This window comes from Solanum stenotomum, chromosome 12 (genome assembly GCF_019186545.1).
Source record: "Solanum stenotomum isolate F172 chromosome 12, ASM1918654v1, whole genome shotgun sequence".
NCBI lineage: Eukaryota > Viridiplantae > Streptophyta > Magnoliopsida > Solanales > Solanaceae > Solanum > Solanum stenotomum.
The window spans coordinates 28,433,950-28,446,618 of record NC_064293.1 but is presented as its reverse complement, the minus strand read 5'-3'; the positions used below and the strand labels follow the sequence as shown (position 1 = coordinate 28,446,618).

Sequence of the window (12,669 nt, the reverse complement as noted above, 5' to 3'; positions counted from 1 at the left end):
CATTTCCTCTCAAACAGTTATATGTCCAAATTTCTTTGCTGCATTTTGAGTCTCAGATTGAAGAAAGTGGATATCACTGATATGGATAAAAAACTGGTCATAACACAGTTACTTTTTTAGGTGGATTATATAATTTTGATATCCATAGTTGTATGGTTTTATGAGGTTATGTAAGTGTTCAAAAAGTTTCACTTTCTTGATCATGACTCGACTTATGGTGTCAGAATATTTAGCTGCAGAAGAGATCACATATGCTGGCCCTAAGAGAGTATTATTGTGGTTATAAGAGCCATGATGAGGACATGATTTAAAGCGGAATACATTGGTAGTCCCTTAAACTTGTCAGTAAAATTCATTTTAAAACACAAACTACGGTATAATATTCTAATTGAGCACATAAACACATGCTAAAGTGTTCTTATTACACACTTTCAGTTGAAATTTTGGAAAAGCTTTTTGGGCATTGCTCTCAAGCTTCTATTGTGTAGATAGGTTAACCATATAAAATATGTCACCTCCTTTTAGTATATACATCAACCTCAATTGGAACATGCTTAAGGTTTATACGACTTATTGAGGCTAATTCATATAATCAAAGGATGTGACTTATTTTAAGTGGTTAACTTATCTACGTAATGGGCACATAAAAACAAGCAAAACCTTTTCCATGATTTGAGTGTGAAGTGTTTAATAAGAATACTTTATCATGTTAGATGCTTAATCGGAATAGATCATATTTCAAGTGTCTGGATGAAATTAATTGATAAATTTGAAAAGGGTTATCAATGTTCCACCTGAATTTTGAAACTATTATCACAGTACATCAAAGATCTTGAGCTCTAGGAATTTATACAATTGTCTTCAATTTTGGGATCCGGGTTAATCCGTCTTCCCCAAGAATTACGAATTCCTAAACCTAATAACAAAAAGCGATTCTAATGCAATTTTTGTCTTCTTGAAGAATTATGGATTTTTTAACCTATTAACGAAAAGTGATTCTACTCCAATTGCATCATGTAAGAACAACATAATATGGTACTTCCTACCTGATCAAGCAAGCACCGCTTAAATCTTTGGTTTGATGGTTGTACGTGCAAAAAAAATTCGATACGTTTAATCTAGATACAATGTTGACGTTTTGCCCACCACTGGGCCAAGTTCAATTTGTTTGTCTTTCTATTTTTCCAACTTGAATTGGGCTAATTAAAATTCGACACTTCTTTCTTTCAAAAGACAACTATTTTGATGAAATTCCCTTTCATATACCCCACAAGTGAGTGAAGAATTGCTCAATACCAACTCTAAATCTTCCTCTGTCATTCATCATTCTCGTGGAGTACTTTACAAATAATTGGATCATGGTGAAACAAAATGCCCCACAGGTTAAAAATTGGCCATCATGACATATGATCACTAATCCATTACTCATTCAGTAACCAAATGTAATAAACAAGCGCAGACTCATAAAGATCAGTATCACAGCATGTTACCTCTATAGAGTAACTTTTATTCGTTGAAAGACGGCCCTTCCACTCAGCACCTTCATATCACAAAGGCTGACTTGAGTTCAAATTGGACTGGATCCTTTGTTAGGATACAAGGGCAGAACCATAAGTTCCTAACCTGGAAGAGTGACAGAGATGCCAAATATGCGGTGAACAGTAATATGCACTAACATAAAATACTGCTATTTTCTGTCCATAAAATACCTATACCAGAGAGAAAAATAGAAACATAAATATGCACTAACATAAAGTCATCACGAGTACAAATTCCCCATTTCCTCACAACCTGCTCTCTATTCTGCAATGACTAAACCAGGGCCTCACAAATTCATCAAGGCATTACAAAAATGTGACATAAGGGTGAAGAAAGTGAAATGTTAATTTGTCAGCCCTGACAATGCGAAAATGTAAATGCCTTGTAATGAGAAGAGATAGATGGACTGAGAGATGAAGTGAAGCCAGGAAAGATCAAGGAGTTTGCAGCTGATTCCTTGCACCTACTAAATTGTACAATTATGTTTCTGAAGCAATTACATCAGCGTGCTGTGATGAAGTGAAGCCAGGAAAGATCAAGTCGAGTTTGCAGCTGATTCCTTGCACCTTCTAAATTGTACAATTATGTTTCTGAAGCAATTACATCAGCATACTGTGATGAAAATCTCATGTAGTACAACTCCAATTGTCCAAAATTTTTATGCTTAAATGTACAAGATGAACATTTCCGTACATGATGCCTGTATCTTCTCATTTCTTTGTCAAGAACTGTGAGCCAGCACCTGAGGTTTGATTCAATTTGCGCCTCTTAACTGCCAGCCGGGGTTTCAACTAAACAGAAGGAACAACACTAGGTTCAATATTCTATACCTTCATAAGTTAGTCTAGAAAGTATACAATGTACATTAAACAACAATTGTAAGGGAAAATGACACAGATCATTTGTAGGACAAGGATCCACCACCAGTAATTCACTACTTAAAATGGGCACCCCCTTTTCCGACAATTTAGATATTCTGTTCATAAAGGAAAAAAATAGTAAATAAAACTATACTAAAAAAGTTACAACAACATATCCAGTGGAATCACACAAGTGGGGTCTGGGGAGAGTAGAGAGTAGGCAGACCTTACCACTACCTCGTGGAGGTAGAGATATTTCCGAAAGACCATCGTCTTAAGTGTAGCAAATCCAAGTACAAAGAATAAGAAAACATAGCAATTAACAAGTGAAGCAGTACAAATCCTACAAGAAAGGAACAAGAACACAAAATAGTGCGATAATTGAAAGTCAATAAACAACAAACAATGATAGATATCAAAAGCAAAAAGTACAATAATACAACTAGTACAACAACAAACACCGACAAACCTAAACCCACGAAAAGCAAGACAACACTCCACTGCCTACTAACCTTCTACCCTACTACGCGTGCTCCATACCCTCCTATCTAAGGTGATGTCCTGGGTAACCCGAAGTAGTTACATAAAAATCTTTCTTTAATTGTGACACACATATCTCGTCTTTGGTCATGCATTATCAAATGAGAGAGATAAAGCAGTTACCAAAATCCAACTTATTTTTCCTTGTCCAAGGAAACTTTATTACTAGTTTTTTTGAAACTGGTAACATGACCAAGGAAACCATGTTGCGCAAAGCCTAAATCCTAGTTTCTCTTTGCTGTTTGTCTTGTACAATAGTAGTAAATGGGGACTCTGCACAACTAGTTTACTACAGCACATCTCAGACTTTGAGCTGTCTAATAGTCTAGAGGGGCCAGAATCCTGCAGGGTTCCATTTGTGCACAGGGAGGCAACTCGTTGGAGAATAAAACCTAACTCCACTAAAAGAGAAATAGGAAAAGATGGATAGTATCTAATACAATCACCAAAGAAAGTTTAGATATATCTTCTTCAACTAGAAAACTATTTTAATAACAAAAGGAACGAACACCTTGGTGTACAAGAGACAGACAGCGGAATACAAAAACAGTAGCTTGCAGAAACCCCATCGAGTACAAAGGAAATAGAGAAGTGCTGTGACTTTGCATTAACTCATTTACTAAACAGATAATGTAACAGAAATAGTTGAGAAACATAACAGCAATTGAAAAGAATTTTTCAATTTTAGAAGAATGTAACACACCAGAAGACAGAATTTTTTTAGTCATGTATATAATTTGGCTGATGGGGTCGATCTTTTGTATTATATTATTTATTACCTACACCTCTTGCTAAATAAAGTATATAAGTGATTCATCCCTTTATCAAAACAGGAAAAGAGTGATATAATAAGGTTTGCTGATATACCATCTCCATATACTTCAATTGCTTCAGAACTTCCTCCGTCTCTAGTTCCTGAGCCAGAGTGAGAGACAAAGAACAGCAATCAGAAAAACAATTTAAGAAATATTATATGCTTTACTTGAGCCAAGAGTCTAGTGGAAACAGCTTCTCTACCTTCACAAGGTAGGGGTAAGGATGCGTACACACCACCCTCCCATTATCCCACTTGTTGAGTTACACTGGGTATGTTGTTGTTGTTTTTAATAAGGATAGATCTCAATGAAATGGGCAATATAGCAAATGAAAAACCCAAAGATCAGTAAAAACAAGCAGCAATGCAATAATATCAATGTTATGGCACTTGTAGGACTATTTTTTTGATGACCGTGTTATGGCACTCGTATGATTTTCAATCCACATGTACTTCATTGCTTCTAGAGAAATCATTCAGAGTATCAAAGGCTTAATCATTCCATACATGTAAGAGTCCACAGCAAAGGCTTAGTTTAAATATTACTGTATCTGTTTCAGTATAAACCTCCATCTTTTTAGGGACACGAGAAGAGTGTTGCAAGATAATCGAACATAGCAAATATACTAGCCCAAAAGAGGGATAATGGCCGCACTTACTATTACAGTAAGCATCTTCCCCGAGATGATGATGAAAAACACTGAAGCTATTATAGCACTTGAATGATTCTTCAACATAAACTCAAAGATATAAATATTTCTTGCTTACACGTGCCAGCATAAAATCTGTGCAACAGCTGGACAACTTTGGAAGCAAACGTCTTAATCTCAACAAGAAACTAATTCTCCAAACTAACAAAAACAAAATGCAATAGATCTATCTCGTACAGAAGCAAGTTTGGGGATGGGGAAGAAAAGAAAACATAGAGCGAGGAATGGTAATGGGGAAGGAATGAATCAAGTTAATGAGTTAAGTTGAAGATAAGATGTTGAACACAACATCTGGACTGAAAAAAACTCACATACTTGAGGTACAGCACAATCGGCGTGAGCTGGATCCCAAAGGACAGAACGAAAGCACTCCCATTTTTCTGTTTGAACTTCAAATAGCGGGGCCCTGTCATGACAACACCAAATTGCAGATTGGGCATCTTGAATAGATAAAAATTAGAACACCAAGACAAAACAACATGAATATCATGCTGGATTCCTTGATAAGTGAACTTCCCTATCTACAACCACTTTCACTTCTCACTGATCTCAGTACTTTTCTTATCAAACTACTGATATGGCTTTTATCTCATGGGTCTTATATCATAGGTCGAAGGTAGAACTTAAAAATTCAGGAGGGACATCAAGTTGCAGGGGTTTTCCTTTTCCTCTTTTGGAGTTCCTTCTCATTACTAGAGGAAAATAATAAAGGGAACGTGCAAATTAATTTGACCAAGACATGTAATGGTGTCCATTTCCGAGAGCTGAAACTATTTTAATGAAACAGCCCAAAATTAGCAGCATCCGCTTGAAATACCTAAAGCTGGAGCAAAACAATTCAATAGTAAAAGTGCAAAGGGCAGGCTCATTACCTTCGCCATTTCCCACAGATACTTCCATCCACACGTTTCCCAAAACCTTCAATGACCTGCCGGCACTGAAGCCAATTGCCAATAGAACTAATCCTCAAATGTTCGTTAGAAGATTGTTCCTGAACAATATAATTTGGTTATTCGTAAATAATTTTTCCTAGAACTGAGCAGGCAGCTGTATGGAAAGATAAATTTCAGGAGTGGAACTTACACGCAAGCAGAGATTCTCTGAAGGTCTGATTTCAAATGGTTCACCACTACAACCAGCCTCACTGCATCAAATCTCTTCATCAAAACCAATGCAGCAGGCACACTCAAAAGATACAAACAGCTCAAATAGATAACAATATCATAACAATAAATATTAATAGCATTCCTATACGCAAGATTTTCATAAATTAGAGTAAAACTTATCAGAACATATGAAGCACGAAACCTGTGAGCATAATATGGTTTCCATGGTATTAAGAGATAAATAAACATGAACATGCCATAGTTACCCCCACTAACACTAATCCATTTTTCTTGAGCTGAACTCCTGAGAATTAATATTCCACCAAGCATTCAAGAAATCATACTTAAGTTTAGGACTTTAGATAAGATGTGCTAGCACTAGCAGCTATAGAATTATAGGTTATGAGATAAATGAAAAAAATACCAACAGAATTTTGAGTTGTAGATGCACGAAACTTGCCACCACAGGCTTTGAACATTTTAGAGACATTACAAAGTTCCTTTAAAGAAAAAATTATCTCCAAAGATTTCTTTCTTTGCGTAGAGAGTTTCATTAGGTAGATCCTATGAGAAAACCAGGAGTGATTCATACATAAACAAAGTAACACAGATGACAACTGAAAATGATGAATCCAGAAAACACCGATGGAAAGTGCTTTTTCACATGGAGAGCTGATTGGGTGCCATCATTACAGCAAAGAATTTGAGGAGGACCATTTAAGTCAATTGATGCTTAATGTTAACGGTGAATACATAGACAACATCGAAACTTGTCCGAATTTTTTATCTAGCCATCTAAACTACTTGTGCTCAAATTTTGCCTATTAGACACATGCTGAAACAATCAAGAAAATAGAGTGTGAGCAGTTTACACACAGATGTGACAAAGAAGCCTTGGAAGAAAGACATGTAGCTCTTAAACCCAAAAAATCCCACAAAAAAAAAAACTTCTAATCCAAAAAGGGAAAAATTTTATTTTTCCAACTCCCCTCCCCGTTCATCTTTTTCTAATAATTGTGGTAGCCGGACCAACTTGTGCATACCTCGACTAGTTCCACAAGGTACCTGCTACCTCACACCACCATAGGTGATGGGTAACTCTATCCTCTGAGGTTCGGACAAGTGGAAGAAATCTCCTAGTGTTTTTGTCTCTCCACTGATGTGAACCTGAGACCTCATTATTCTCAACCCACTTCACTATGTGTTATCTTTCTTCCCTAAAAGACAATTCCTTCTCTTATCTTTCCACTATTGAATCCAGACCCACCTACATCTAAGAGCTAAGAAAAAACATCCCCCCTTCTTCTTCCTCTCTTCTTCTCCATTTATCTTTTCTCCCTTTTGTGGTAGGACAATCAAAGTTGAAGACATAGAATCTGATTTGAATGCTGGTAGTCACTAAATTTTGCAATACAATCTTCCTTCAACTGTAAGGGAAATCAACTCCCCAACTTTGATACCGATTGCTTCCTCTCCACGAAGAATCATAGCTAAATAACCCTCTTCTTTGCACTCTATCACACTGTTGCTTTATTCATTTACACTTAACAGAGGACTTGAACCGGAGAAATTTTATCACCTTCTAACTTATCAATTGGACAATATTTCCCTGTCATTGTAGGGGAAAGAGGTGGCACCCCAATCGCTTGGAGTGGAGAAATACCTCTCTTAATTGTCAAAGGTCTAGCTTTTGTTTCTCTTATCCAATGAAAGGAGCAAACAGATTGGGCGGCTGAAGGTGGTGGCTTTTTGAATATGGCATGCAACAGAGATGCAACAAAAAATAGAGAGAGTAGTGTGTGAGTGGCATTGTGGTGTTTGTGTACTATGGTGGCTGTGTGTGTATGTATATATATATATATATATATATATAGAGAGAGAGAGAGAGAGAGAAGGGCTGGATCGTGTGTTGATGGATGAAGTGGGTCAGCGGGGGGTGGAGGGATGGTTCGTTATAAAAAAAAAGCATGAAAAATGATGGGACAGGTCTTATTTGTTGAGAGGAGTGAGAAAAGAATAAAATGAGGAAGAATAAAGTCCATGACAACTCATTTTCTAACATGTTCAAGCGCTCATTATCAATAACCATGTTATGAACTATATCTGCAATATGTGTTGTGTAGGTACAGTTTGGGCATATGCCAAGTGTTCAATATGTAATAGACTTAGTTTAGTTAGCTGTATGAAATGCCTGAACAAGTTTAGGTGTTTGTCGAAGATTCGGCCTAATGTAAAGGAACCGAAAGAGGATGTTAACTACTTAGTGCTTGACTATGCAATTGTGCTATAGTCATTAGGTTAACATGTATGGTATGTTTGGTATCAAATGGTGATGTCAAGAACCATCAATGAGATTCTATTATAATGGAAGCTCCAAAAGAAGAGATGGAGAACAGGAACAAGGGAAATAGCTCTGTCAAAGCTCGTGTCGCAGCATGGAATGAAAGAAACAGAAGATGTCTAAGGGATTATGCAATTCCCTTGCGAAGATTAGTGAAAATTTTGTTGTGTAATGCAATTCCCACGTTAGCATCGACAAAAGAGTACTTGTAGCAACATGTTTTAGTGTAAATTCTCTATGTTGTAACTACTTGTAAGTTGGACTCCTCCATCATATCTATAATCTATAATCTATATTAAATCATACGACATAACAACTGAAAATGATAAGTACAAACTGTTACAGAAGGTAGAAACAGAATGAGAGATACCCCATCATGTTTTATCTGCCTACATGGCAAAACCATTTAAAGCTAGTTGTCATTTTCACTTCCCTTAAGTCAATAAGAAGATCCACAACAATAAAAAAAAAAGATAGATGTGTAGAACGTACTCTGTCACTGGACCTGTCCAGTCAGGAATCTCAGCTTGATACTTTTTGCTAATACGAACACGAGTTCTATAACCGGTGTCCTTCAACATGAGAGCTGTAGGTCCTGATACACCTTCAGATGGAGAATTGCTAGAACTCTCATTACAAGATGATTTCTTGAGCAATTTCTGCTTCTTTATCAAACAAGTTTGGCAAAACCACTCATCCTCAGGTGCTATCTTTATATGGGGTTTGCAGCACGATAAATGATATGCATCATCACAATTATCACATATTAGCATCTTCACTGTAGATTCTGAACAATCACAGGCTTTGCATGAGATTAAACAGCAGTTGTCAGAACTGGTATAAAAGTCTTCTGTGGATGCTTGGAGCTTTGTAACCACAACTTTTTCAAGCAACCCATAACCTCTAAGAATTGCTGTGCATATATCCTTTTCTGGCATATTATCACCCAATCTTTCAGGAAATAAAGCACCAGATGAGGAGCACTCACCAGCATCATCCACAACCGTCTTCAACGAAGAAGACCCAAAGTCCAAATTACACTTTGATGACGAATGGCTATCATTTATGCAAACATTTGAAGTCCTTTGCATATTACTTCTTGATGCTGCTTCAGAGCACTGCTCTTCCCCTTCAGGCCTACCATCACAAGAATTTGATTTAGATAGAAGGTTTCCTCTGTTACACTCAGCAGGCAGAAGAACAGGAGTTGCAGTAGCTAATTTCTCAGCAGCAACTATGCCTTCCTTCAAAGTTCCTGAATGGACTTCAGAACAGAGCTCAGAAGGACATCCATTGCTAGGCCTAACTTCAGCTGATGGTTCAATGAAGAAAGTAGGAAGAGGGTTCCTTTTGAACTTTTTCCTACGATATACTATGGGCTTTGAACTTCCAGACATGGCACTCAAAGTTGAAGGTCGTGGACCATCTAGACTGTTTAAGGAACAAGGATCACCATCCTTTGAATCAGATTCTATACAGACAACAAGAGGACATTTATCTTTTTCTGGACTCATTTCTGACAATTCAGCACCAGAACCCTGGTCGCATGAAGCTCGTTTCGTGATCTCAGATGAGAAAGAGGTTGCAAAAGAAGTTTTTTTGCAACCAGAAAGATAATTTTGTATCAGCATATCAATTGAGCCACACACTAATATGAAAGAATTATCTTTCTCTTGCTTATGAGTACATCCACCAAAATGATATGCTCCTATACAGCCAATCAAATTAAGTATCAGAGCTTTTTTGTTGTTGTTGTTCTCCCTGATCATAAAGAAGAAACTTGCAATGAGATGACGAACAAAACATCAATCAATAGAAAGTGGAATGCTACTGCTCAGACTTCAGGATATTGGATGAATGCAGCCCTAAAAAGGAAAGATAAGTAGGATTTCTCAAAAATCATGTAAGAACACATAATAATAGACATGCATAAGAAGGAAATCATAACTGATAAAGCCATGTGTGTGGGAAAAAAAAGAACACGCGTCCCTCAAAATGGACAATGAAGTTACATGAAAATACGTAAATCAATCACTCTGTATGTTTCATTTTATGTGGTTAGGTTTGACTAGGCACGAAGTTTAGGAAAGAAGGGAAGACTTCTGTTAGGGATTAAAAGTACCCTTAGAACTTATGGCCCTAATCGTACCATGTGGGCATGAGACTATAAGAGCATCTCATTATGGGATTTTTAAAGTTAAGGAGTTCCCATATATAGAAAGGTCCTATTCTTTTGGACCGGACTAAAAAAGAAAGAATGCTACATAAAATGAAACAGTGGGAATGGTATCTATTACATTTGTTTTAGTAGATAACTTGTCATACTTGTACTTTTTCTTTTCACTTAGTATAGGTGTTGATACTAATTTTGTGGCTGTTTCCAATTTTCATTACATAAAAGCTTTTGGTCACACACATAGTGCTCCTTCAATAGCAGTCATTTGGTTCAGGGACGGGATCCATTAAGACTACAGGCCTTCAAAGTGTGTAAACATATTGCTTGTGGGAAACTAGGTCCCATATATTCGCAACCTGGTTTACATGATTACAAGCGAGATGTCCCATCGCAATACCATTCAGTTGTCTGGTTCATGACAAGTGACAACAAGTTTATAGGCTATCTAAAGTTGTCATGTCCTCATTTTCCTAATGGAACATTAAATCTATCAGGCATATATGAAAGAGCTATCTCCCATTGGGTCTGGCATGGAGTATGTATCAGGTACAGGTACATTAAAACTTTTAGGAAGTTTCAGTGTGATTTGAAGGATCCACACAAATTACTCATACCCATGTATATCCTTAAGACATGTATACAAAAAGGGCAAATGATGGTTTCATTTAACATGGTGAGAGCTTTAGCAATTTCCCTTTCAAGTTTCTTTTTTTTGATAAGATCCTTTCAAGTTTCAATTCAATCAACTAATCCACCATTGTGTTTTCCAACAAAGAACCCACACTGATATCTATAGTTATAGGTCCAAAAAAGTTTAGGTTGACATACCACAGCAGTCAATGTGGTTTTTGGGTTATAGATTGCCCACCAAAGGGAACAACTAGCAACTAGACAGATATCTAACAAACTATCACAAATCAAAACAAAATCAAGAAACAAAGAGCCATCAGAAATCACATGAATCAAGAAACCAAGGTAAACATCTACCAACAAAAAAAATCAAACAAAACCCTATTAACCTACACAAAAATTGATAATAGAGAGTCACCCACAAATTCTGATTCACCTATAGCAGTATTTCTATAACATTAACAGACATTCACAAAGCAAATTATATCAAACACCATTGCATAACCAGAATAATCAACAATGGACTCTAGATGCTTTGAATCTAACTATTTACAATGCAAAAAAACATCAAAATTTCAAAAGGGTACTGCATCTGAGAAAAGGGAAAGGGGAATTTGAAACAAAAAAAAGTTAAATACAATTCAAGAATGGACCTTTGGTTGAAAGTGAAGATGAAAAACCGCAGGAGAAACCAAGTGCGGCACTGACGGAGATGGAGGAAGTGGCACAGAGGGCCTCGACCAAAGGAAGTCTTGGAATAACTATAATACTACAATCTTATAGTGTCCTCCTATTTATTACCAAAGGGCAACTATGTCATTTATGATAGCTTTTCCGATGAGAGTGTATTCGACTTTTTTTTTACAAGATTTGACATTCCGATCTAAAAAGATTGGGAAATCTAAATTTGATAATTTATTGTTAAAGAACATAGTCAGTATACACGTATTCTGTAACATTCAGTTAAGTCGTTAATACTTTAAAACTGACGCGAATAATATCAGGTAATTTCATTGCAATCTCATAATGATTCTGTGAATCAACTCATTATTCACTATAACGATCTGGCTTTGTCTGGAGGAGAGTGTTCGTTGTTAACACTAACCTTTTAAAAAAAAACATTTCATATTAACGGTTAATTAATATCTTAGTTGATATTTCAGATATTTATATCGAGATTTGGTTCAATTATAATTTCTCACTACCAAATTTTAACATAATCAATTTACTAGTTTGATTTGTGTACCTCTTCTATTGAATCTCTTTATGCTCTTGTTATTTAGATGTGTGTGTTTTCTGTTCTTGTCATTGAAATTTTCATTTTCATTTTCTTTCCCCTTTCATGTTCTTCTTTTTTAGTCATGTTTTACGAGTACTTTGTAGATATCTATTTTATTTATGCATCTAGATTGTTTTTACTACTCAATACATATTTTGAACGACTTTTTAAAGAGAAAGTGACATATCATAATAGTTCAATGCTATAAAGTTTCATCTATTTAATTATATTATTTTAATTTTGAACATTATAGCAATCTTTTTCTAAGATCATTTTAACCTTTACATACTAAGATTTCAATAACTCAATTTGCTTTTTGATTCCCTCTTAGAAAAATTGAGGCTTTTCATTCGTGTTCATACAAATAAGAGTAGAAAGTCAAGCTTTTGAAACATGATCAAATACTTTTTCTCCGCATATAGGCCTTGCAAGCCAAGTCAGATCAACCTTAAGTCTAGTGAGCAACTCAATAGCAGCTTCATGTCCCAGACTCTAGAGTATTTGTTCCAATCCACTGATATGTGCCTCTTTTCGTCGATCATATTTGTTCAGTTTGACTACCCTAGTTCAGGTTCTACCACATTCCCCTCTCAATCACATCTATAATCTAGACCTGTCGATGTACAAGGTAATTCGTTAAGAGTTAGTTACATTTGATACAACCAAGACACTTT

At 36.1% G+C, this 12,669-nt stretch overlaps 1 protein-coding gene across 1 annotated transcript; it reads right to left on the bottom strand.

The window, feature by feature from the left end:
* Nucleotides 1-1,729: 1,729 nt before the first annotated feature.
* LOC125848182 (uncharacterized) lies at nt 1,730-11,478 on the bottom strand. The gene is made up of 7 exons (XM_049528005.1): nt 11,370-11,478; nt 8,403-9,671; nt 5,547-5,607; nt 5,336-5,454; nt 4,779-4,869; nt 3,807-3,854; nt 1,730-2,330 (listed from the first exon to the last, which is right to left on the bottom strand). Exons 2-7 carry the CDS (start codon nt 9,539-9,541, stop codon nt 2,250-2,252), a joined length of 1,539 nt encoding a protein of 512 aa, XP_049383962.1. The 5' UTR covers nt 9,542-9,671; nt 11,370-11,478; the 3' UTR covers nt 1,730-2,249.
* Nucleotides 11,479-12,669: the final 1,191 nt, after the last annotated feature.